General features: G+C 40.6%; 3 protein-coding genes across 5 annotated transcripts; 1 reads left to right on the forward strand and 2 right to left on the reverse strand.

The window, feature by feature from the left end:
* Window positions 1–110: 110 nt before the first annotated feature.
* Window positions 111–3175, forward strand: LOC109856024 (uridine-cytidine kinase-like 1). The gene is made up of 10 exons (XM_020430832.1): window positions 111–348; window positions 472–602; window positions 861–1031; window positions 1181–1287; window positions 1405–1575; window positions 1643–1714; window positions 1802–2053; window positions 2134–2343; window positions 2467–2652; window positions 2731–3175. The coding sequence occupies exons 1-10, from the start codon at window positions 293–295 to the stop codon at window positions 3040–3042; spliced, it is 1668 nt and encodes a 555-aa protein (XP_020286421.1). The 5' UTR covers window positions 111–292; the 3' UTR covers window positions 3043–3175.
* On the reverse strand, window positions 3136–7170 carry LOC109856023. The gene is made up of 12 exons (XM_020430830.1): window positions 6814–7170; window positions 6432–6509; window positions 6233–6327; window positions 6047–6121; window positions 5800–5946; window positions 5456–5531; window positions 5187–5374; window positions 4897–5041; window positions 4514–4729; window positions 4077–4195; window positions 3747–3885; window positions 3136–3616 (listed from the first exon to the last, which is right to left on the reverse strand). Exons 1-12 carry the CDS (start codon window positions 7132–7134, stop codon window positions 3299–3301), a joined length of 1917 nt encoding a protein of 638 aa, XP_020286419.1. The 5' UTR covers window positions 7135–7170; the 3' UTR covers window positions 3136–3298.
* A 3298-nt stretch (window positions 7171–10468) lies between these two features.
* LOC109856022 (probable Na(+)/H(+) antiporter nhx-9) lies at window positions 10469–26130 on the reverse strand. 3 transcript variants are annotated; one of them, XM_020430827.1, is made up of 17 exons: window positions 25633–26130; window positions 23108–23371; window positions 20145–20341; window positions 18575–18831; window positions 17861–18078; window positions 16491–16693; window positions 15745–15834; window positions 15122–15192; window positions 14492–14707; window positions 14252–14387; window positions 13648–13788; window positions 13486–13555; window positions 13285–13389; window positions 12879–12980; window positions 12342–12509; window positions 11930–12088; window positions 10469–10767 (listed from the first exon to the last, which is right to left on the reverse strand). In XM_020430827.1, the coding sequence occupies exons 1-17, from the start codon at window positions 26111–26113 to the stop codon at window positions 10508–10510; spliced, it is 3138 nt and encodes a 1045-aa protein (XP_020286416.1). In that variant the 5' UTR covers window positions 26114–26130; the 3' UTR covers window positions 10469–10507. The 3 variants fall into 3 exon arrangements, with proteins under 3 accessions (XP_020286416.1, XP_020286417.1, XP_020286418.1); XM_020430829.1 differs by having other exon boundaries at window positions 10680–10767; window positions 11905–12088; XM_020430828.1 differs by lacking the exon at window positions 12879–12980.
* Between the last annotated feature and the right edge of the window lie 1015 nt (window positions 26131–27145).

The raw sequence follows: 27145 nt of genomic DNA on the forward strand, positions 1-27145 counted from the left end.
CGGCTATACGTATATATTGACATATCCGTACGTACGTACACATACATATACAGAAGTAGTAAGAACCGTCGGCCGAAAGGTGGGGCTTTTCCCACGCTTCGAGAACACTGACCGCGTGGCTCGCACTCGCACTCGACTGCATTCGAGACGCTACTGTGCTCAAGTGTGCGTCGTGCGGGCATGAACGGTACGTATGCGCTTCGGTGATTTTAGTACGGCGTAGAAGCGAATTATTTCTGACGTGCGCGTCGTCAGTTAGTGACAGTTTGAATCAGCGAAATCGCACCTGAGTATGGCAGCTAAGATGCAGCATCCGTTCGAACCGCCTAGCTCGGCAAGCTCGGAAAGGTAAGCGCAAAAAAATCGTTTTGATTCACTAGTACGATTTTTATTTAAAGCGCGCGTTGAACACAAAAAAAAAAAAAAAACAATTACGTATCTTATATACGCGCAAGTTTTTGGCGGTTTTAGCGACGATGGCGATGTGTGTCTGGACGACCGCGAGATTTTTCTCGCCGACGAGCTGTGCGAAGATGCCGAGCATTACAAATGTTCCGACGTCGGTACGCCGACGCCGCAGTCTCCGAGGCCACCGTCCACAGGTAATCCGTTTATTGTTAAATCTTGTACGGCTTCGAAGACTCGTTTTCACAATTCCGAAGAGCGACTATATCTTTCCGATATTTAATTATATTCAATTCTACATGTAAAGTAGCATTTGTTTTTTAACTTGTTGTAAAAATTTAAAGATAAGATTATATCGATGTATGTAGATGATGTTATTTCATGTAACATTCTACAAATAAATATTGATCAATAAATGAAGAAGAAAAAGAAGGTATATTATATAATTACAAAAGGTTCACAAAAATCTCCACGATCACGAAGACAGCGTACCACCAGCATGTCCCAATCAAGCAAGAAAACATCCGCAGAATCCATCCTCAGGAGCAAGACTCGAACCATTTACACAGCTGGTAGACCTCCCTGGTACAATTCAGCTGGTCAGCAAGTAGAACCTTTCGTAATTGGTCAGTAATAGCTCTGTTGTTAAGTTTTTATCAAAAAGACATTAAAAATAGTTTGGTATATTGCAAAGTTTTATGTAATTTACAAAAAAAAAAAAATATACTTAAACATTGAAGAACGATATTACTACAAAAGAACATATTTGCAACAGGTATTTGTGGAGGCAGTGCTTCGGGAAAAACAACAGTTGCAACTAAAATCATAGAATCTCTAGATGTACCATGGGTGACTCTTCTAAGCATGGATTCTTTTTATAAAGTACGTTAATTTCATCGATAAATTGTTTAATAAAAGTGTGTTTTCTCTCGTACGCTTGTATCACATTGATATGATGAAGAATATCTCTTCTGTAAACACGAATAATTTAACTTACAGGTGTTAAACGAGAAGCAACACGAGATGGCTGCTTGTAATGAGTATAATTTTGATCATCCTGACGCCTTTGATTTCGAACTTCTCAAGATCACGTTGCAACGTTTGAAAGAAGGACGAATGGTAGAAGTTCCTATTTACAATTTTGTGACACATCGCAGAGAAAGCAGAACGGTGAGTTAGCGTTGCGATGAAAATGAACGCAAGATTTGTACAATTTTTTTCTCCTTTTTTTCGAAAGAAAACCATGTATGGCGCCAATGTCATTATCTTTGAGGGAATACTTACCTTCTACAATGTCGACGTGTTGAAGGTGAGCTGAAAGTTAAATCAACTCGATTGTTCTCTTGTGTTTTATCATTAAAAACTTATGTGTTTATAAAGTCAATGTTTTATCAAGATGTGTGACATGAAAGTGTTCGTCGATACCGATGCGGACGTTAGGCTGGCTAGACGTTTACGGAGAGACATATCGCAAAGGGGCAGAGATTTAGAGGGCGTACTGAAACAGTACAGTCAGCACGTGCAGCCGGCTTTCTATTATTACATTGCGCCTCTTATGGTTCATGCGGATATTATCGTGCCGCGCGGTGGAGATAACGAAGTGGCAATAGAACTTATTGTGCAACATGTTCACACTCAACTTCAGCTGGTAAATCGTCACAGCTTCTATTTGCTAGTTAAATATAATAGAATTATTATCGAAACGCGATCGATTTATTTCGCTTTTAGAGAGGCTTCAAGTTAAGAGAAAAACTGGCTCACTCTTCCATTGGTCAGCCACTGCCTTCGTCATTGTACTTACTTCCCGATACTCCACAGATAAAGGGCCTGCACACATTTATACGCAACAAGGATACTTACAGAGATGAATTTATTTTTTACTCCAAAAGATTGATCCGTCTAGTCATTGAATATGCTTTGTCTCTTCTACCGTTTGAAGCAAGTATAATACATCATATAATTTATATAATAAGTAACATGTAACATAAATTATAAAAATCGCTGTTCTAAAAGAAAGTTTCGTGATCAAACATTAGACAATATACCGTTTTTTGTGTGTAGAAAGTAACAGTTGAAACGCCGCAAGGAGTTTTGTACAACGGTAAACGGGGTGCAACGGATAAAATATGTGGCGTGTCGATTTTACGGGCTGGTGAAACCATGGAGCAGGCTGTTCGAGATGTGTGTAAGGACATACGCATAGGAAAAATTCTTATCCAAACCAATCAACAGACTGGGGAACCCGAAGTAAGAACTCGTACTTTTGTGTTTGTTGCGATCATAAGTGGAAATCGATAATTTGCGCATTTCTTTTTTTGTGCATAGCTGTATTATCTTCGATTACCAAAGGATATAAAAGATTATAAAGTAATATTGATGGACGCCACCGTTGCGACCGGCGCAGCCGCTATTATGGCGATCAGGGTTCTTCTCGATCACGACGTTGCTGAGGAAAACGTGTTGCTGGTGTCGCTATTAATGGCGGAATCTGGCGTGCACTCGATCGCGTACGCTTTTCCGCGAGTGAAAATTGTCACTTCCGCGGTAGATCCCGAGATAAACGAGAAATTTTACGTATTACCTGGCATCGGCAATTTTGGTGATAGATACTTCGGCACCGAGCCGTCTGATGATTGAGGCAGCTCATCAATATATTATCTATTAGTACTTATATTTATAATATTATTACACACAATATTGTGTCCATTGTGATATGAAAAATGATAAAAATATATCTATTGTATCTTTAATAAAAATTGAATTACATTGACATTTTTATCACAGAATTTTATTTTACAGAATTTCTTGATTTCGAAATTCAAGGTCTGCTATTATATTGTTATTTTCATATACAATATTTGCTATTCTCTGAATGTCAACGTGTGGTGACGGCTCAAAGAGGCGTCGTGCCAACATCGCCGGTTTCCGCAACATCGGCGGCGGTCCCACGTAACTGTCTATAACCTCGTGAGCTAGCTCGAAGCGATCGTCTCCACGTATCCAAATTATTACCACCAGTGGAATTACTTGGCTGGCTCAAAAGGTACGTCATTAGTCTGTCCAATGCGGCCAGATCCTCGTTTGTATTGCCAAAATTTAAACCTTTGTGCGATCGCAGATCTCCATTTACTGTTTCTTCAACGTTTTTCTTTTCCTTTGCGTTATCTCTCTCAGAAGTTCCTCGACCGTGAAGACCAAACCTGGATCCGATCTACAATATTTTTACATATACATTAGAGACTTTGTACAAAGAAAAAAGCGGTCATAAAATAAAACGTAATAATCAAGGTAAGGTCATTGTTGCAACATTTGCGATGTGTATTTTATAATTTGAAAAATACCTCATCCGATGGTCCATGTTGTCCGTAACTAAGTCGTTGCACATTTCTGAAAGTCTCATCGTTCATCGCCTCTCTAACTGCTTCATTTAGCGTGCGCTCCAACGCTCGTTGTTTAGTTTTACTCAGTCCGTCGTAGTAACTAATGCAAAATTATAAGTATTTTCGTTATTTTTATCATCGCATCTCTGCTTAAAATTTGACACACTTTGAAACATTTCTAATATATACGTATAGTGCACATGTAGAAGAAGAAAAAACTCAATCATACTGTTTTGCGTAGTTACATACTCGCGAGTATTTTGCGTATTACGCGCAATTATTTTTCTTTACCTTGAATCAAGAGAGCTGTTATCTCTGGAGATATTCTTATCGCGAACCAGACGGATGTCGTGTTCCCAGAATCGGCGCAGTTCCGGTGTGGATGTGTACGGCGCGGCCACTTCTTTAATCTGCGGTTGAATGAATGATTACGATAGAGAAAACAACGTCGGCACGCGATAAAAGTAAATCATTGCATTTGATCTATACGTCGTGTGACTTATCGATGTGTTGCGAGATAATGTAATGACGCTTTATCGATATAATTTTATGTAACTTAATGATGAAATTCTTAGCATTGTGATGCCCACGTACGCGCGCACTCACACGTGCACGCGCGCGCGCAATTTTACCGCATACAATACGAACTCAAAGCGGGTTGCAGCTGCAATTTGCGATCGTATTCTCTCCGCTATTACCAACTTACATTGCGTGCTAACTTTAATTACCTTCAGAACTATTATCGCCGTAATAAAGATGCACATTACATTGATAAACGTCAGGCACGCGCTAATAATGCCGTTGCAGAAAAATTCTACGGGCAAGTAATCGCTGTAGATGTACGTGTACGCGGTAGTAAAGTTCGTATAAGATTCCCCTTTGATATGAGGCATCTTTATGGGTCGGTATATGAGCCATATACATCCCAGAGCCCAAAATAAACCCTGCGAATAAAAATCCATTTTTCAATTGGAACAAATTAATTGTTGACAATTAATCTGTGTGTTCATAACAAGAAACGATATCGACGAACACTTTTTTACAATCGAGATTAACGATTTACATCACGGAGTTTATTTTACAACAGAGTTGTAATATATCGTTTACTTACGCAATTAACAACTGGCGGCAGTAATGAAGCAGATATGGCGACGCCAATTAGTGGTCCATTGCTACCTTGAAGCAAAGCGACCGCAACACCTGTGCCAGACGGAAGAGCCCAGAGAACGCCCATCCAGAGCGACCTGTAGTTGCCTCTACAACGCGAACATCATTGTATCACAATACACAAGATGTAATTAATAATAATTGATTCTATTATATTATAAAAAAAGTAATACACAATTTAATATATCGGCAATTATACGCGCGTCTACGATGTCGTTTGGCAAATGTACATACCTGCCTTTCATCTCATCGGTCGGCCAATCGTTGTATCCCCAAGGCATTTCGGTTGTTCCGAGAATGAGGCCGAATATGAAGCCGAAAAGTATCGATAGAAAAATACCGAGCATCAGACTCTTCAGGCCGACTAATTGCAGATTTCTGTCGGCTATTATAGTTCCGAAAGTCAGAGACATTACAGGTCCCTTTGATCAAACGAGATCGATAAAACAAAAACCCAAAGTAGTAAAAACAGAAATATCAATGTTATTTTAAAAGATTTTTACCATGAGAGGAGAAACCAACATAGCGGCAACGACGTTGGTTGCACTGTTCTCGACAAGACCGAGTGCGGCGAGACAGCTGTAAGAATGCGACTCTTGCCAAGTAGTTTTTGATTATTAAAACGACGGTCGGCAATATATATATACAAAAAACAATTGCCAACACAGACGAGTTATTGCAAGATTAGGTAGAGAGAGAGAGATAATTTTTTAATACTTGATTTATCACAGCGACAAACAACTTACCAGAAGTTACTTGATTCAATGTTTTAATTATCTACAAATCTAAGAAGTATCACCCGCACACATTGCGAGAGTGTGTGACATGATTACTTTTGGTTTCTTACTCAGCGGTCAGTACCAGCAGCACGTAGTCGAAGGTGAGATCGCCACCGCTGCGAACGCCATCGACTACCTGCTTCACCGTCAATTTCGATCTGATCGAGTCTACGAAACCGTCCCAGGCGTTCTTACGTTCTTCCGATTCCTTCCGTCTAAACGTGCACAAAATGCAAATGAGATATCACAGCGCCAAGTGAAAGTCCACTTTTTATATATTCGTTTCATTAAAAACGGAATCGATCAGTGTGAAACCTGCGAATCACATCCTTGATAGCCGCCGATCCCGTAGGGTTCACTCCGCTGTAGGTGCACTGCGTCGGGATCACACTAAAAAAAAAGTCGACCGATTCGTCGATCAGTGTCATTCTGAACACGCGAAAACTCGCTCACTCGCGAGTTCCGTTTTCCTTCAGTTTCACAAAATTCTCGTAAAATCACCTTACTATCGAGTTCATTTTAACGCCGATACCCATTTCGGTGAGGCAGTGTATGCAGTTCTCGCAAGGCTCGCCGGCGGGAACCGGAAATATCACCTTTCACCGGAAAAGTTTTATTTGTGCACATTATTTTATATTGGAAAAACAAAATCTCCATATATAAATTAGAAAAAGAAAAAACGATGCAATTGTTGCTGTACCTCGTAATACATGTCTTCTTTGTCCTTGCACCATACAACGTGCTCTACCTTCAGCTTTTTCAGAAGTTCCTCCAACACCTGCGTAAGTTGAACGATACGACGCAATTGAACACAATTGCACTTGAACTTTTAACTTGCGAATAGATTGATCTTGATTAAAGCAAGAAAGATTGAGAACTCCCAGAGAGACTCGGTTTTAAAATGTGATTTAATTAAAAATAAATTAACTGACTGAATCAAGACTGAATTAGAAAGTTTAAAATTTCAAATAAGATTATAATATAAAGCAGTTTTACAAACAAGAAGAAATAGAAGGTTTATAATTTAAATAAGATTTTAATAATAATAAGTTTAAACACATTATGTAATATTTTTTCCCTACCGTTTCCATCGACACGAAGACCGGCGTGTTCGATCGCGTGTATCCGCGAGAACGCTGCCTGGAGTCGATCCCGACGTCGACGCCAACGTCGTTGTTTTCGTCGTTGTCGTCAATGTAACCGTTGTTGTAATCATTGTTGATTGTGAGCAGCTGCGTACGCGTCTTCGCTTCCTTGAGACGCAGATCCACCTTCAGTGGCGCAACCAGTTTGCTCTTGTTCCTCTCGATCCTCTTGGATCGTTTCAGAGGCACGCCGAACACAAGTTCGTGCTCGTAGCTCAGGGTGGGAATGCAGACCAGAAAAACAACACCCCCGGGCATGTTTGGTCACTCGGTACAATCGATAACTTTTTAGAAAATCACTCACACGATCAGCATCGCGCAATTGCCAAAGCTGTTCTGTCCGGTATCTTCGACCATGCTTTAGCACATCGAAAGCGTCAAATTTCATTAGCTGATGATAATTGCTTTATTACCCGCCTCGTAATTCTGTTCTGTTGTTAGTGACGACGACTTCGACGCTGTCTTCAAATAGTCGTGACATTGAAGCGTATGAGGTTCAATTCGAGTGGAAATGATCGAGGAATTAAAAATAGCAAAAGACCACTTGTGTCTGTGCGTTTCCATGTATAAGTTTTTATTCTCACTCAAAAGGAAGATAAATACGAAAAGAGGAAAAAAAGAACAGACAAATGGCACATATTCAAGTACAATTGTTTTCGCGTGGATAATCTCGAGATTATTGCGGTACATGGTCAGAGATTGGAAGACAAAACGCAGGTGAGCGATGCGCGAAATAAGAAATCTGTGTCTTTTAAGAAATAAACATTTATTTTCTCTTTTAACAAATCAATAGCGTAAAGACTAGCGTCTAGAGACTAGTCCGACGGTTTTTTCTGTTTTTTTTTGTTTTTTTTGTTTTGTTTTTTATTTTCATCCGATCTAAACAACTAAAGGCCGCGAGGAATATTCCATGCGAGGGGAACTTCCAAATCCGTGCGAAAAATCATTGCTATCTATCGTTGCAAAAAACTTTCTCTTTTTCTCTTTTTTTCCGTGACGTTTTTTTTTTTTTTTTTTTTTTAAAATAAAGCAAACTTATACCCTGTCATCCTTGTAATAGATGCGAAAGTGGTTTGTGTGTAGAGCTCGTATGCTAAACTTAAGTACTAGAAGAAAGTACAAGCGTATATAAAAGTGTCACTGTGGGTCCCCGAGTCAATCATGGGATATAATGGTTAAGGATCTGAAAGACTGTGTTCTTCTCTTTTTTATTAAAAATCTAAACTAATTTTTGTATGGCATTAATAAAATTGACATTCATTTCAGTCGCTATAAGGAAATAAAAAAAAAAAAAAAAGATTTGCGCGTACAATTTTCGGGACACTCCGATGACAAGGTTCCATATTGATTTGAACTCTTGCGATGATTCCGTAATTGCAGTTTTTCCTCGCGTTTTTTTTTTTTTTTTTTTTTTTGACAATCGAAATTTAAGTTTCCGATTATATATTGAAGAATTCTCGTCGATGTTCCCCTCAAAAAAAAAAAAAAAAACTAGCGGAGCTTGAAAGTTATTTTTCCGCTTTTTGCCTGCGCCGAGCGATGGCTATAATCGTATTATTGATTATTAGTAATAGAACTAGTATAGTTTTTACATACTAGCGACAGTAACAAGAGTAACAATTATAACTAGAATGCCGAATGCTTTCTAGCAGTAATGTCGCACTCCGTCTTTCTCTCTCTCTTTCTTTCTCTCTTTCTCTCTCTCTCTCTCGCGTTCTCTCTTTCTCTCTATATAATAGACGAAAAAATAATACTAAAACGATAACAAAAATAATGAGAATGCTGTTGAAAATGACAACAATGTGGATGCCGACAATTCTCTAGCGTATCTTTTTTCTCTAAGAAAAACTGTATGTACATGCTGCGGCTAAGTACTGGCCAAGCGGTGACGCGGGCGATATTAACAATTTATTGTACATATACATCACACACCGTATTTACTCACGAGCATATATAAATACCGGAAAAAAGAAAAATATTTAAGGCCATACTCGAGGGGAGAAACGTCTGCACGTCTGCGCGCGCGCGCGTTTCTCTCTCATCTGATTTCGCATAATATTGCATCGTCCAACGTCGCACAACCGTGTATTTGCTTGGAGAAATTTTCTAAATTCTGGGGATTCGTCGCTATGTGATGTGATCTACGTACATCACCGCGACGTGCTGCGTTGCATTTCACAACGGGGTTACTAACGACATATGACGCACCTAGAAATGACGCATCTAGACTGTCATCTGCGAGATCAAGCTTGCTTGATCCATCGGTAAAGAATGCAATGTTTTTTTTTTTTTTTTCAATAATTTATTTTTCAGATCTCATTTGAGAGAGGAATAAAAATATCCCGTGTCGAAGCAGTGTAAAAGCAGTGTAAGTATTTAAATATCTTGGTGGAAATTGTAACACCGTGTTAGCACCTCATTAGCAAGTTAAAAACTGATTTGAATGTGGAATTTTACTATAAAGAAAAAGTTGAAATGTATGTAAAATGTATGTAAAAGTTAAAATTTATGCAAATATTGCATTTTGATTTTTAACGGCTTAACCTGACCTCGCACATGAACTTCCTATCACACGTTGATAGTCTGACCGCAGTCTAAGCCGCGAAGCAAACAGCAGCAATAGTCGGTCGATGTGGTCGTGGCGCGAGTTCAATGTTAAAACAACATTGTTGCTCCGAGAGAGAAAAAAAAAAGGTACTCGTAGTATGTAAATCTTTCGGGGCACGCCGGCCACACTAATTGCGGGCGTCCCGCAACGCGATCTCTACAAGACTTTTTAGCGATAGCACCGACAACAGTGAATTTTGCCGACAACATTGGGCGTTGAAAGTCGTCAGCATAATACAATTATTTTTTCCACAGTTCCTTAAGGCCACAATTCCAAGACGTCTTTAAGACGGATTTTAGAGATAAGCCCTTGCTCGACAAGCGCCTTCGTTCGCGCAATGCGACAAATAAGAAACAAAACAAGAAGAGAGTAACAGTGAATTCGAAATCTATAAATCGTATACCAATCTTTTGCCTTTCGCCCGCGAGTGTGTCTCTCGCGCGATCGGAATATCGAACTCGCAAGCGGGAGGAGAATTCTCCGCTTTAAACAACGTTCGTCATTTTTTTTTCATCACGTTGTCTCTCACACGCGGAAAAAACTCATTACAAATACTTGACTTTAGAAAAATATCTTTTTTTTTTTTGCACGTAATCGCGTTTCTCCTAATCTCTTTCTAATTCAAATTTTCGCATTTTTCTAAATATTTCCTCTCGTACACGCACATACACGAAGTCCAATCAAAATGATTGACGCATTTTGCTACAATCTTTCGTGGCACGTTATCCATCCTCTCTTTCTCTCTCTCTCTCTTTTATCGTGCCTCGATTTTGTCTCGTGACGAGCCAAAGCGCGTCAATGAGACTCACGCTCGTTCTCACTCGAATCTTCACACGGTTGCTGGTCCTCCTCAAAAGATTGAAGGCGGCTTGTCAAGGGCAGGTATTCTCAAACGGGCGCGCTCGGGCGTCGCAGGAGCGAAGAGAGCAACGACGGTCGCGGCGGCCGCCGGAAGGGCCGACGCCGACGGTGCTCAGAATCCGCTAACGCGGACGACCACTCCTCGGCGACGGCCCTTAAGGGTCAAGCCTTCTCCTCCTCCTCGTCTTCCACGTCCTCCGACGAATCCGAGGTGGAAGAGGTGATCAGGGCAGTTGACAGGCTCGGCATCTGGACGGACGAGCAGGCGAGCGAGTTAAGGCGTCGTCTCTGGGCACTCCAGCAATCTGGCAAGGAGTGAGAACCGTCGTCCACCGCCCTGTCCACTGACAGCGAGTGTGTCCGGTCGGCAAAGCCGAGTTCCATCATCGACACCCTCCTCGCGGGCAACCTCCTCGGGTTTCCTGGAAAAAGGAAAACCGACCGATTCCGTCTTATTCGAGAAATTTGCAGGTTTTGGAAAAGCAACTTGATTAGTTAGTGATAATCGACGCTATTTAACAATTGCTATCTATACTACGAACAATTGTTTAAAAAGTAATACATGCGCTAATAAAACTTTTAATATTGCTATTATTTTCAGTTTCCAACGGTAATACACAGTTACTTATTTATTTTTTATGATTTTGTTTATTCTTTTATGTATCATTTAAGATGTAAATAGACTTTTTTCTGGTTTATGCGCTTTTTTTTATGTTTGATAAAAAAGCAGAAAGCTGATAAATTTGATGCATATAATAAAAATTTATCTATACTAATCTAAGCAGAAAGCTGTTTTAAGAGTGTAATAAATTTATTTATTGCAGATAGTTCGCTGCGGCGCTAAGGGAGAAAAATATCGCAGCGGACAGCGCAGAAACATCGCAGAAGAAACTATCTAAGTCTATCGAGACAGAATAATAACTAAGAACAAAAACGTTAAGAAGTTCACTTCTTCAAATAGTTTGCTACGTGTGTAACGATGTCTATAAAAAAAACCAATCTCTAGAAGAATTTGTAATGAAGAAATACAACTTTTAGAAAAAGAATAAGATTTATTAACACATGCAATTCATTGTCGAAACAAAATATTTGTTGACGATTAGAAGTTAACACGTTGCGGGCGATTTGTTGTTGCGTGTCGATGCTAGTTTTGCAATTGCTTGCAAAAATAGCCACGAACGTACATACATGTAACGTGTGAGTGACACCCGTCAGAGAACGCACTAAAAAATAGCTTGTGTCAGAGGTTCTCAATGTTTTGCATGTGTTTGTGTACTAATTTGAGCGTTTCTAAGCGTTTCGAGCGTTTCAGAGTTTATATAAATTTTATACTTATATTATATTCGCATAAAATCTGAGAATACACTCGAGAATTTCGAGATACGCAATCTTTACGCATCGATAATCCCGGATATGTAATCTCGGATCAGTAGAACGTTTTATTTTTTGTGGCAGGATGGATCGATCGGCCCCTCGTTTGAAACGTAATGTATACCGTAATACACGTGGAAATGAAGGAACGAGAAAAAACGAAAAAATAAAAAAGAGAACACACGTACCCTCCTTCTGCTTTGCGTCACGTACCCTTGGTTTTCGCGGGGGAATCCATTTCCGCGGGGGTGTATTCGTCCGTCTCGTCTGCCTCTTCGACCGTCTCTTGACAATCGATAGTGTCGGGCGTGCACGTACTCTCGCGTCGAAATAGGCCAATCACGGATTGGACTTTCGGCTGTTCGATCCCACCTGAAAAGCGGAAAGACAATGGACACACGTTTTAGTGGAGATGAGAATAGGCGATCTAAAAAAAAAAAAAAAATCGAAGACTCGACTAAATAAAATATTAAAGAATTTTTTTTTTAATATATATAAAACACGAAAATTATTAAATTTTTCATAAAATCGATCCTTCTGCCGGTCGCTTGTCTTTTAAAATTGAACGAAATTTATTATTAAGCGGCTAATTTGACGCTGCCTTTGTTGAATGTTTTCATTTTACCTAAGAAAGTGGCGGAAGGCGAGCTATAAGCGAGGTATTCCTTATTGGAGCACCAAGCTGGGAATTCGTTCTGCTTGATTGGATGACCTGACTCGTAATCGTCCTCACGTTTCCACGGTAACATAGTTTCCGTGGCCGTAGGGGTAGTTACCCTGAAGCTTTCCGCGCCTGTGGGTCAAATACCACAGATGCACAAGACAATTGCAAAAGAAATTACGAAACGGAGATTGAAACCGTTATGATTCCGACGAGTGCAATTTTCTGTGCTGTATATACAAGTACAAAAAGTCTGAAATCACCGAAATTATGCCGGTTTCGATCTCTTTTAGCGAAACAGACGAGCACAGTGGAAAAAAAAAAAAAAAATTATAAACTAGCTAGCGATATAAAATGGGAAGAAACAAAAACAAAGTGTTCGACACAAAATTATCGCTTGATTTCAGCACACAATATAAAAAATACGCAAAACAAAACGGTTCAGGTTCAACACAAGATCATCACTTGGCTCCTTTCCTTTCTCTGTGAAAGAAAACATACCGTCGCGTCCTATTTTCAAGTCTCCCTCGTCCGAATTTATCGTATCCATCGACGTAGTAGCGGTGGTAGCGTGTTGATTGTCCGCGTTTACATTGGGCGAATCTTGTTTGTTTAGACATTTTAAGATTTATTAGAGTTAACGTTGTGATTAAGCGATTATTCAAGTACTGGCACGCGTGCATATATTTTTTATACATTTTTTATACATTTTAAATTAAATTTATAATCCTGATTATAAAGAAACAAAGAAGAGAAAAAGATCGAGAGACAGCCTCTTCGTTTTCTAGTCGCCGTGTATTCGCCAACATGCTTTGATCTATATAATTCTCTAAATTGTTTGAAATCTATATAATTTAATTAAAAAAAATAAAAAAATAAAAAAAACGAAAGAAAAAGGTTTTCTTACCAGACGTTCGTGCGGTGAATGTAATCGCCGAATCCCAATCCTCTTTGCTTGAGGGCTTCGAGGTTTCTCCGTTTTCTAACTCGTACAGCACGCCATTAATGTAATCTGTATGTATAAGATAATGAGCTTTTTTATTTCATAAAAAGCTAACGAAAAATTGAAGTACGAAGATTAAAAACACACTAATCGCGATCTACGTACCTTGCGTAAATAATTTGGTCGAGCCGTTTTGTTGAAATTCGGGGAAACTAACGTGATTTTGTTTGCCGTCCTACATAATCGCAATCAATAAGTGACGTGAAAAGAGGGAAGAAAAAAAATTAAAGCGAAGGTGAGATCGCACACACGTTAAGTGGTTCTTACTTTGACAAACTTCTTGCTGCGTTTGTGACGATGTTTGTGCTCTCCCATCATCCGCCGGATGTTCATGTGCATTTTGTAATTGACTTGCGTCGAGAGATCGCGATCGTTCACCGCGTGTCGGCTGTAGCTCAAACGCCGATGCTGAATGAATAATTATACATGAATAAATAATTATAAATGGTTGTGCATATTCTTGCACGCACATTAGATATAGATGATTTTGTTTCAGTTAATTTTCAGTCAAAAACAGAATCAAAATAATAAATCTCTCGAATAGAAGGATTTTAATACCCGGATCAGTTTCAATATGTGCGATATTTTTGAATGTGTTAAATAAATAACAAGATTTAAATATCGAAAGACTATAATTAAATTAAAATTTAGTTAAAATTGGAAAAAAAACGATAAGTATAATACAGTTAATAAATATCTTTTTCTGATGCGGGATATATAATAAAATAAAAAAGTGTTATAAAAAAAGATTCATTACAGAATCTATTTAACTTCTAACACAGGTCATAAATCACGAGCAGACGTCGAAAGAAATTCTAGATTTGATGTAATTGAGGAAAAAATCCAGATTTCACCATAATGTATCTCTTACCCTTTTGTAGGGCTTACAAAGCTCCTCGGCGAGCAGATGGTGAATTCTCGCGTCCGTCAGATCCTTTTTGGAAGGATTGTACTCGAGTTCCTGCAGATCGATATTCCATCCCGACTCGAGCTGGCTGCAGCTGGGACTGAAACAGAGAAGAATATGATTAAATTCCCCCCGTTGCGCTTTCATTTTATTACCATACGACATTGTCATCAGGTTACGAAACAGGAGTAAAATTTTCCGCACCTCCCATTGAACTGTCCGGTATTGCTGTAATTACGGAAAATCGCCGACATGCTTTCGGTCCCGCTAATGTTACCGATGGTGGAGGCGTTTCTTCTTATGTAATCCAACGCGTCCTTCATCGCCAGCTTCGAGTAAGTTTCCAGAATCTTCGGCTCGGCGCCACAGTGATGTCTCACGAGATAGGGTCGGATAAATTTGTTGTCAAATCGCTTGAATCTGTGCGGAAAAGGCAAACAAAATAATATAATACTCTCTGTCATCCGAAGAATTGTGGGAAATAACGTGTTCCGCGAACGTGATTAGTCAACGCGATGTTGTTACTCGATAAGATACGACAATAGTTCTCAGCAAAGATTGTCACAATATAATTATTGTACTGCAAAACTGTGCATTGTCATGTAAACAAAACTTCCTTATCACATTTTTTTTTTTATTAGACTAAAGAAGCTTATTACGATGTTTTCCCGAGTAGAATAAATGGATTTGTTTTTAATGCCGCACTTTGCTTTCGTTTACTTTGCGTAAATTGTATTTCGTTTTCACTTTAACAACTTCAACGTATAGAATCCTCCTGCGCGATCGATCTCAAACATCGTTGACGTGAATAAACAAGATTATCTAAAGTCTTACTTATCCCGCACGTGGTAGTTGCCGTGTTTTCCCAAAATGTCCTCGATACCCGCCATGGTATGATCCATTATCTGAGGATTAAGAAACACGTCATTTATTTGTTGATACTCGACACAACCGTGTACATAAGCGTAGCGAAAATTACGAAGATTTGATGTACGCGAGCGAAATTGAAACGGCAAGCAAACCGCAGTGCATCAAAGTACCGCGATATAAAAATTGCGTTACACATACATTCTGTTATAAACCGCGGCTTGACAATGACGAACGTTATCCCATTTCACAATTCGACCCTATTCTTCATATCGATCGCGAGCTCGCGCGCGCCAAACCCGCCCGCCCGGCGCTTTCGTCATTTCGTTAAAGAGAAAATACGTCCCGTAACCGGGACACTTCGAAGTATAAATCGAACTCGTTCAGACAGTGATTCTCTTGAAATTATCTTATCGAACTTCCACGTAAGTACGTTTCTGCATCAGCATTGATTGCCTTCGCGAAATGAATCTCCTTCCGTTTCGTCCCTCGCGCGCGCGCCGATGATGACCTCAATTTCCGCGAGTTAGCGCGAGCGCGATCGCAAAAAATTCTTCGGTAACGCGATTCATTACAGAACACACACGTACCCTTTCGTGGATCCTCTCGTTCATCGTCGGCTTCCTCTTCTCGGCTCTTTTGACATTGAGGAATTTCACCAGAGGTTTGATGGTGATCCCCTGAAAACGCGAGAGAGCGTGTGTTACACACATGGGCGCGTCATCGCAAAAACATGCTCGTTCGTGACGCGAGCGGATTATCGTCGTTAGTGGTTGGCGCCAAAGCGAAGAAGAGCAGCACGCGGCTGATAAAACGCTCGACGCAAAGGTGTACATATAAACAAGTGTGTGCAACTCACACACACACACACATACATATCGGACGATATTAAATTTCCGATCGATCGCGCAACAAAGACACACGTGCAGAGAGTTTTTTTTTTGCGATTAACTCTTTATCGTACTCGCTCTGCTCATTAATCGTCGATCAAACGATTCAGCCGCGACGCTGCGAAGCTCTTCTTTTCTCTCAGTTTCTTCGTTCCGACAAAACAAACTTGTCAGAGAAACGCTCTCTCGAAATGCGCACATCTCCCGTGTGTGTCACCTTTGCTCGCAATCTCAAAATAGTCACATCTCTTCCGTGAAAGACACACGTATTATCGAGTCGATTCGGTTTAACTCGAACAAGATCTATATCTTGCACCCGCTCCATGAAGAAAGAAACGCATGCGTCTCTCGTTACGCAACTCACCTCCCGCTCGAATTTGCGTCTGTAGCTATTCGCGTATTGATCGCGATCATACGGTACGCACACATCAGCCGTGATCTTATACCTGAACAAACACGGTGAAGTAGATGACAGCGATAGTGGTGGTGACAAACATGGGCTGTAGAGGCACGTGTCTGGGATCAATGAGAAGCACCAGAGCGAACGCTACGGCGCCACGTAAACCGCCATAGGACATGACGAATTTTTCAACCTTGTCGAGTTTGTGAAGCCGGAACTGATTCGCCAGCGCCGTGAGCACTATCACGCCTGTAAAAACAAAACACGGAAGTCGAACGTAATTTTATATCACTTGTAGCGCGTCCAAAATTTGCAGCGATAAATTCTCAACAACTAAACAGAGAGTTTCGTTCGGAAAATCCGTTTATAGAAATCACATGTTTTACGTTCGATTATTTTATCGCTCTTAGAAGTAGATAGACATTAAGTTCGATTTAGGAGTAATGCTTTTGTATAGAAGGTTCGATTGAAGCGTGTGAGATGCCCAATCAGTTATATTGTCTCGATCGTACACGAAATATCCATTAAGTCGATCTGACAGATCCAATCATCGGAATGAGAATGTACCGTCTAATCTCCCATAGGCGTCTCCCACTATAAATTTTCCGCACGATCGAGCGACAAATTGTCCGGTTAAGTCCGGTTCGGACAAGAAGCCATAAGACGGTGAAACATGTCGTTCGCGTTAAGCCGCGTGACGTAAGGTACTCGTGTAAGCAGGAGTCAATTGTCTTAAGTCCCATTATGATTTCATCGTTTAACCATATCGCTTTACACGCCGTTTTATCAGCAAAAACGATGCTCTTTCTAACGCCCCCGGGCTGGTCCGGTCAAGGCCCGCGGCGTCTCGTGTAAAAATTCTCGGACACGAATCCGTTATTCACATCACGCCATCATTTTCCCATTTCTTTTCTCAATAACGTTCTCGCACGCATTGTAAAATCTCTCGTCAAGAGAACTTTACCGGCCAATATTATATCACATACGTATATTTTAAGACGACCTTCTATTTTTCTCAAAGTTATTTGAATTTAGAGGCGTAGTTTTCTTTAAACTTTTAAATATTCTCAATTTATAGATAAAACAATTACATTTTTCTATATATATTCTAACTTTTTAAATATTTATTTGTCAATATATTTTAAACAAACGGACGCGTCATATTTATTATATTTATATAAAAGTGAGGAATTAACAATTGCTTTAAAAAAAGATGCAATGAAGCATCGTATTTAAAAAAAATATTATTCTAAAGCTGTAAATTTTTTTATATGTCCGACGTAAAAGCTATTTAAATGTAAGATTACAACATTCGGATATTTTCGAGAAATATCCTTCTCTCTCCCATTTCGGTCGACGACGAACGATTGCGTCGCGCGCGTTCGAGTAAAATTAGAAAATCTGTCTTTTACTTGCCTACAACGCGATAGACAGAGCAGAAGACTATCGTCATAATGATGAACCACGTATTCCAGTCATGAGTATTGTTCACCGTGGCGACGCCGAGGAACATGAAAATGATGGTCTCCGAGCTACTCGACAGCATCTTCATTGTGTACTTGACGGTCGTGTGGGACTTGTGTGATATATTTGCCTCGACGTAATTCTTCATCGTAATGCCACAGAAGGTTATACTAGAATAAAGGGATTGCTAATTAGGCGAACGAATAGCGCGGAAACCATTTCTATTTCGGCAAAATGATGAAACTGCGTGAAGCGCGAGTCTCGATACTGCGAGCGCGTGTAATTACAACGCGCCGCAACTGTATAAATGGAAACTCTACTATTTCGAATGTTTCAATATTCAATGCTGTTCAATATTTATTTTGAATTATTGATTACTAATTAAATACTCTACTACTGTGTTTTTGTGTTTTTTGTTTGTTTGCAAAGAATTGACAGATTCTACAATTGATAGATTTTTGATATTTAAGAATATATATTTCTGTGATTCCAGAAATAACTAAGTAAAATACAAAGAAGTAAAATAATATAAACAATTTATATCTTACAACGAGGACGCGAAATATCGAGCTCTCTTTTTCTTAATTTAGCGATTACTCGCCGCGAGACGTATCTCGAGGGGCTGGAGATGCCAATGCAATAGATCGTAGCCGATGATTTACTCACGCCAATATGCCGGACAAGTGGAAGATCTCCGCGCTGAGGTATGCCAAGTACGCCATCACAAATATGAAGATCGGCTCTATCACGCGCACTTGATAAGTAAACCTGGTCACGAAGCCAGTGGCGAAACCCCAAACTATACCTATTAGAGTACCGCCGATTGCCACCACCAAGAACGAGGCTAGTCCGGCTAGCACGTCCGTGTATATGATCCTGGAAGGTCCCATCTCGCTGTACGTCTCGAACATGTGATAGAGCACCTGCGTATTTGCAAATTAAAACAATCGTTTACTCGCGATCGTCGCAATAAACACAACCGTCTCGACACTTTCCTCCGTTCCGCAACAAATCTATAAATTCTAATTAGACGATCGTTATCGACGCGATCTTTTTATTTGCACGATCGTATTTTTGGCACAACTCGACTTTTGCGTCAGAGGTGAACATTTTTTCCGGACAACTCGAGACCGCGCAAATAGCACAAACAAGTTTATAAAAAGCAGCGCAGCGGGGACACTGGCCCATTTGCGGAAATATTCAATCTTGGAACGAATAAAAATGGAACGAGAAACGAATAAAATAATTTTGCTCGAATCGACGCGGCTACTTTTTATTTTTAGTTGGACGGTACGGAAATATTTTTTGAAAGTTCTCTGTTTGCGCTATTAATATTAATCGCGTTCCCGAATGCATCGCGGCGACTCGTTTATTGAAGTCGTTGCGACAAAATCGCGTGTTTGCATTATGTTCGTTTTGTTTTATTCAAGTGAAATATCACGGTCATCGCAGACATATGGCTCCAAGCAAATATCATATCAATTTTTGAAGCGGCGCGTGTGTATATATATATATATATATATATATGTATATATATGTGTGTGTGTATTTGGTACTCAACTCGCGCGCTTATGAACGACGGAACGATCGATAACACATATATCGATCGCTTGACCGGCGCCGAAGTGCTTGTCGTTTTGTAAAATCACGTGCAGGTTTACCTTTACTTTCTCCGCGTTCGCCTATACTTATCAGGTATTCTAATGAACGCGTTTGACGGAATATTAATCAACGTCAGGTTTTCAGGGACAAAAGCCTCGGCAGGTGGAAGAACGGCAAGAGATTTCTATTTAAAGCAATCGTAAGCGCAATTGTTTTTATCATCTTATGCGTATTAATCGCGCGATGATCATTTCGCGTCGTCATCGCACGAGTGAAACACAGGTGAAAATTAATCCGTTCGCAAACATCCGTTCTTGTTTATCGTTGCCCTTGTGTGTTTATCAATTTAATTGCAATTTTTTTGGTTTATTTTGTCTTCTCTCCGATTCAATATTTATTTTTATCTTTTAATTTTGATGTTTATTGTGCACGCGCGGAGATTTTCTGCTCAGGTACATAAGCGCGATCGGGATCGATCGGCTTTAACTTGACCGCGTCCACGTCGAAGGACTTCAACGGTTAGCGACAAAAAGGCATCGGCTTTGAGAGCTCTCGTCGCTTAGTTCTGCCTACGCATAGAAATTCCCCGATTGCACGGGAACGTGTGTAATATAAATAATGCGATAATACTCACGACAGTGACCGCGTCGTTCAACAAACTTTCCCCGAACACAACGATGTAGAGTATCTCGTTCACGTGTATCTCCTCGAAGACGGCCAGCACCGCGACGGGATCGACTGCGCTGATCAACGCCGAGAACAGGAACATGTCGAGGATAGGCGTTTCGCAGCCGAAGATGCCGCTCTTCCCCAACAACCACAGCGACACGCCTGTGTGCACGAAAATAAAGCGCGATATGTAAGATATAATTTTTGAAAAAAAAAAAAAAAAAAAAATACAAAAGCCGTTTTTCTCTCTTCTCTTCCTCTCGTTGATACCGCGAATTTTCTTTAAATTCGCGATTATCGTCGCGTTGATTTCGCTCGTTCGAACGAAAATTGACAATTTATCCCGATTATTATCATCTCATCAATTCACGAAGTCAAAATGAAAACGTTACTCGTGACAAGAGAGAGGAAGATTAACGTCGCCGAAAATAGAAATTTGTATTATCGGAACCTCGCCCACGCGTTATATTCGCGCTCTCATCAAGACTCTCGCTCTCTTTTCCCGATGCGAGAGAGAGAACGCTTTCTTTTATATTAAGCCCTTCGTAAATTCGCAACGATTACGGAAGTTGTTTTTAATCTTCTCTCTCTCTTTCTGGTCGTACATTAATTAAGATCGTGCTGTAATTTCGTGTTATCGATTCCTCGTCGTAAGCCGTTACGCTTATCACTCGGACGTTTACTGTTTTATACGCGTAATACGCTTCTGAAACAACACAAGGAGGTCTTTATTTCCGCACGCGCGCGCGCGCGTTGCGAGCTTCTTTAAAAGATCAATTCGAAGTTAATTGAATACCTCGTAAAAAATACAGATCTCATCGCGCGATAATTACAGTCGTTACGGACAATTAAATATATAAATGATATCGCGATCGCTTTTCACATTTTTATCGCGCCTCACGCGTCGCGATGTAGAGAGACAATATTGAGATTTATCTCGCGCGCGAACACACTTGCGAACACGTCTCCTGACACCTGAATTTATGTTCGCGCATTTACGTTCGCTCTAATTAAGATTGTATCGAGGCTCGGATATTCAACCGATGTCACGAATGTGATAAAAACCAAGAATTTTATTTAACTAATTGCAGCTGTAATAGCATTCAATTTTCTTTCCGAGCGCTCCGTGCGTTGTAAATGAGAATCGATGATTGTTACATGTCAGAAGTGAGAGAGATAATGAAACTCTTAATAAACGAAAGAGAAACCACACACGCATATAAACACACATATATGAAAATCAAGTCCGAAAGCCTCAGAAAAAAAAACTCTACGTTTGTAATATTTTGTATATTTATAAAAAAAAGAGTAACAAAATGATTTTTAATATTCATTCTATGCGCCTCGTAAAACGCTATAAATAACGACTACGATATTTTACAATGCTATTGACCTTGGCACTCGGTCTTGGCGTCTTTGGCTCTTTGCAACGAAAAGATACAGTATGAAAATATGACAGTGACAACCTTTTACCAGTGTCACACAAGTCCTTTATACCAATCGATAATTGGTATAACCGCGTCGTTTGCATTCAACCTATATAATGCACTTTTTTTCCATATTTTAATATTTTTAACGAGATTTTTATCGAAAATTAAATTTATTCAAACGCTCAAACGTTTTGCCCCAGATTTGTTTTTTACTGCTCCCGGTAACGATAAGTTTTTGTTCGCACTTTGCGGTTATCGCGGAGTCACGATCGAATCGCGCACTATCATTACCACGATAGCGGTATTGTCGGAATGACAGTTGCCGCACGCGCCGTGTTCGCGTTTGTGTGTCGTCCGTGCTTACACACGACATACACGTGCTGCGCGCGTCGTCGTTGTCGTCGTCGTCGTGTTGTCGCGTCGTTGTCGTTGTTGTCGTCACGACGTCCGTTTCAACGCTCTATTTTCGCGCGCGTTCTCAGATCCCGCTTTTCCTCTGTGTTTTTAAGACAAACATCTCGTCCTTTCGCTAGACTGCGCACAGACTGCGCGAGCAAAAATCAAGAATGGGATTTTATCATTCGCGAAATGATCGGTGCTCCCTTTATGCGCTTATTCGCGCACGAACTCTCTCTTGTTTATGGGAATTTTTATACAAACTTCAAATCGAATTTTTAGAGCATGTTTTTTCTTTCTATATTAGCGCACGTTCGTCGTTTCCCAAAAAAGAAAGAAATTGTTTCGGTTGTATGAAAAATTGAGACGGCAATCGATCCGCGGCAAAAACTCATTACTACGAGCATCTTACATTAGCAAACCAAACCTTGAACCAAGCTGAACTTCGTTCGTGAGTTAATCGCGCGTTTACACATCGCGAAGTCAATTACCGCGACTAAAGCTTCTTCGTCGGAAAACATAGGTATTTTATTAAACGGGCACTTTCTAATCCGTTATTTCTGTAAATTATATACGGTGACGTCTAAAAAATCTCAAAAGTCTTCCGAATAATATCCAATTTTTGTATAAAAAAAAAAAAAATCGACAACAGTGTTAAAAATTAAATCTAAAATCATTGCGTGTCGTGCCATTATTTTTTGTGTCATTATTTTACGCCTTTCTTTTTACGAACAACATGATGTATGATCCAAGAAGAACATATATATATTATACATATTTTCCCGTTATGTACGCGGCCCATATCTACGTTCACGTGACATTTCATGCTCGGAATCATTTGGATAACACACATGCCGAGCTCTCCGAGCGCTCGGTCTGGCATCTTGAGATCCTCGAGATTGAGTATGTACCCTTGTTTTTTCACCGACAACCAGGTTTTATGGGATTGTTACGTGGGTGGTGAAGCGGCCGGACCGACCGGCGCGTCGAGGAAAAAGAGAGAAAATAATTCGAGTCGAAAATTTTTTCGTCCGATGTGCGTGGCGCTCGATCGGGCGCGCCAAAGAATATCGGTCGCGTCTCGCCGCCGCCTTTTACTGACCTATCGACATCGTATTAAATATAGTCCCAAGGACGGCAAACAGGAGTATCGTCCCGAGATGATCAAAGAACAGTCGATTCGGCATGAAGTAGCCGGCGTCCAGAATAATGGGCGGCAGCATGTACAGGAAGAACGTGTCCGGCGTCAACGGCGACACGTGGACGCTCGTCGCCTGGAACAGCAAGAGGCCGACGATCACGCCGACGGCGATCAGCAAGCAGGACTCCGGGAAGATCTTGCTGAGCTTCGGCGTCATGTGGAAGCCTGGACATCAAAACGGAGAGACGTATCATCTTGATTAAATGTGTCGTCTATTGCTTCAAAAAAAAAAAAAAAAAAAAAAATCGGAAACTATTCCGATGAACTCGACGATGCGAAAGTGCAAATGTAGAACAGTGTTCCAGTGTCGTTTAAAAATAAATATATCGTCGCTTAGTTCTTTTTTTTTTCATCCTACAAAAGCCGAGCTCATCGAAATTATGTCGATTCTCTGCTGAGAATCACTGCTAACCGGTATGTGCCGTGCTGCCGCAGCGAAGATTCCAACGAGTTGGAGCAGGTGCAAGGTGTCGCGTGCGCCCCGCAGTTTTTTTTTTTCACACACGACAAAACTCGCGTGCGCGAACCCGAGCTCTATCGTGTGCGCACCATTCGAGAATGTGCCAGATATTCTCGTGTATAAAATACTATACATCGCTTGATGAGACCACACTGCGCCGGAACCTTCGCCACGACCGTGCGCACAACTCGAATGCGACAAATGAGCCAGAAAATTGTTGAATGAAATGAAAAAGATGATGTCGGTGGTCATGGCAGTTGGCCGGTGCCAAAATTTCGGTCTCGTAAAATCTCAAAAGATTCACGATCGTTTTTATTCGCGTGTTCGACTATTTTAATTCTTAATTTTAATCGATTTATTATTTCATTTTTTTTTTTTTATACATATTCGCGCATCTTTTATCATTCTTTTATCACATAACAGACGTTTACACACTTTTGCGCTCTTATTTATTATTTTATTCTCACTGGTTTTGCCCATGACTCGACACTCCGTACGAACGACAGAAATATCAACGGCACGGTTTATTTTTCTCCGACTAGCGCACCGTGTCCCGCAGCTGTGCGTAACGCGCTCGCGTATATGCAGAGTGAGTGAAATTACACGAATTAGAAAGAAAAATTGCAATTCATTGAGCATCACATATACTTGCGGCGAGAGTAATTAAATGCTCGCGCACGTGTTATTCGTGCAAACATCCTTATATTGTGCGCCGCACAAGATAAGATGAATGTGTGCGTTTTTATGAGATACTACAATTCTTGATCTCTTTAAGTGTCGGAGCATCATCATTTATATCAATATGCGAAACACAGTGGCTTTTCTATTATTATCGCGCAATCTTTCACAATTTTCATACTCGTTACGTTCTTTATGTTCGTTGTACAATTCATTTGAAATAAATTGCGGTTGTAGTGGTTAAAAAAGTGAATTTTTAGTGTGAGATAATTTTTGAAATAATAGGCTCTTTGTGCATATTAAGCGCCGCATATATTTGTAATGATAAATTATGAGAAAACAATTATATAAAGTTTATTTCGACAAAAAACTAATACGCGAAAAACTTTATTTTTAACATAACAAATATTGCACGTTGTTTTGAATGACATTTACTACGCTTTGTTTGTTATATAAGCAAATGAAAGAATATGATATATACGCTAATATGTTCATCGAAAAACATCGCTACCATAAAAAATTGACACAATTCGATGTGCACAGATGAATAAAATTGCGGCCAGATGTTTTCCATCATATACAACACAATGAATGTAAAATGTGTTCAACAATTTTGAAATAAAATGTTATTTACCAGGGCTTGAAGTTATCATAATGCACACATACGTAATTGTTTCTAATTTTGTCACGTAGATCGTTATGACCCAAAAATGCGAGGTGCCGCTTGCGGATATTAAGACTTTTAATTTAATTTTTAAATAACTTCTATAGAGAAACATAGAGAATTATATTAATTTATGTTTTTATGCTTGCATTATTTTACTTCTATTATTTTCCTCTAAAACACTTTTGAAAAAGTCAAACTAAAGGTATGACTGTAGATTATGATTGTCCTTGATATGACAAAGTACAGTTGTGAAAAGTAAACACGAATCTAAAGAACACGATTCTTAAATGTTGGCAAATATTTATCAATGCAAACGTCACAGAAAGAAAATATACAGCCACGAAATGTCTGCTTCTTTTAAATTAAAATCACTTGATTTACAAAAATATTCTATTAATTTTTAACAGATATTCCTTTCTTTCAACAATTCTTTCAAATCCGTTCGTAAATATTGAAAACGTCTGATGTTTATATTGTATTAATAAACGAGATGTTCCAAAGAGGTTTACACGCCTGCAAATCTTTTCTACCAAACATACAAAAACACACACACACATATCTCAAGAAAAGAAAAATAAATTCTACCATCTTCTTCTTCAAATTTGCGCCAAAATCACTTACCGATTTTTGCGATGCTGGCGAAGAAGATCCATATGCCGATGATAAAGGGCGTCTCTACGCGATGAAATTCGACGCTGATGACATGATACTCCGGTTTCTCGTTGCTGTGCGAGGAGTCGTCGGCGATCGCGGCGTCGTCGCCGGAGCCCTGGGCGGTGAGTTGCTGCGAGTTTTCCTGAGGACGATGTTGTTCGTCGCCAGCGGCCGACGAGAGGCTGCGCAGAGTGGCGCTATTCGGCAGCGCCGAGCGCACGACCGGACCCATGGGACCGAAGTTCATACCGGGATAAGCGCCGTAGGGATCACCTGAGAAATCAGCGGTGTCGATCTGCGGCTCGGTGTGCTTCTCCGCCGAGGTGTCGTGCTCCGCGAAGGGATCGAACGTCTTGTCGTGAAGACGCGCGGAAATGCCGGCGCGACCGCATCCCGGACAGTGCAGAACGACGGCGAAGATGAGCACGATCATCGGTGTGATTCCCATGGCGGCGACGCGACGACCACGCGTCGACGACGTCGACGACGCGGGTGCTCCTGGCGACGTGATAGACGACGATTCGCGTCGTCGTCCGCACTCGTCCGTCGCCGGTGAGTCACTACCACTATCCGCAGTAGTACCATGAGAAGAGAACGCCGCCACGACGTACGTTCGCACGCTCACACACTCGCGAAGTTTCCCCGCGATTGACCGACGAGACTCCCCTTTTGATCAGCGTGCAGCAACGGCCAGGTGCGGGCAAGGGCGGTTTACTGCGATCAGGAGAGAGCTACTCTCCGAGTGCAATCACACACCGCTCTACCTCGTCGCCCCGCACTCCGCGCGTCCACTCCAGCAGCGTGCTCGCCCTCTGGGTCACGCTATGCAGCACGCCGACTCGACTTGTAAACTGTAGATTTCGGAAGTCGTCCGCCCGGAACGCATCAACCAAGTTCTTCTTCGATTCGATCTGCTTCTTACGTGTTTTCTCTCGATAATAAATAATTTCCGTAACTTCGCTCCGAAGTTAATTAATATATGGCGTAGCTTTACTTAGTAATCTCGGACAAGAGTGTATTACAGAAAAAAATAAACTGTCAAACTGTCTATCTGTGATGACACGCGTTTGATCGCTTTGACAGGAATCGCAGTTCCAAGTACCGAGAATCGCGGTACAACAAATATCACGGCTGTAAATCGCTAAAGCGTCAGACTCGCAATAATTAAACGTGACTCACACGACGCTGCTGCTGGCTGTTCATGTTTCTGCGTGGAACCGACATCGTTGGAACATCACTGTTGTTGTCTTAGAAGTACTCGCAATCGCTCCGAGATTGAATGAAAATTCGACGATGTGCGATCGCATCGGAAGCTGAGAGAAAACTCCTTCTTCTCTTTTTATTTTTATTGTTTCTTTCACTCCTTTGGGAAGATAGCGAATTGTGGACTGTTCTCACACTTCGGCTCGGTCCGCGCGAACGAGCCTAAGTAAACGCGGGTGAGAAAATCTCTGGCTTTCGTGGCTCTCGATCTCGGATT

Source organism: Pseudomyrmex gracilis, unplaced genomic scaffold, assembly GCF_002006095.1.
Source record: "Pseudomyrmex gracilis isolate BER0280 unplaced genomic scaffold, ASM200609v1 scaffold_105, whole genome shotgun sequence".
Classification (NCBI taxonomy): Eukaryota; Metazoa; Arthropoda; class Insecta; order Hymenoptera; family Formicidae; genus Pseudomyrmex; species Pseudomyrmex gracilis.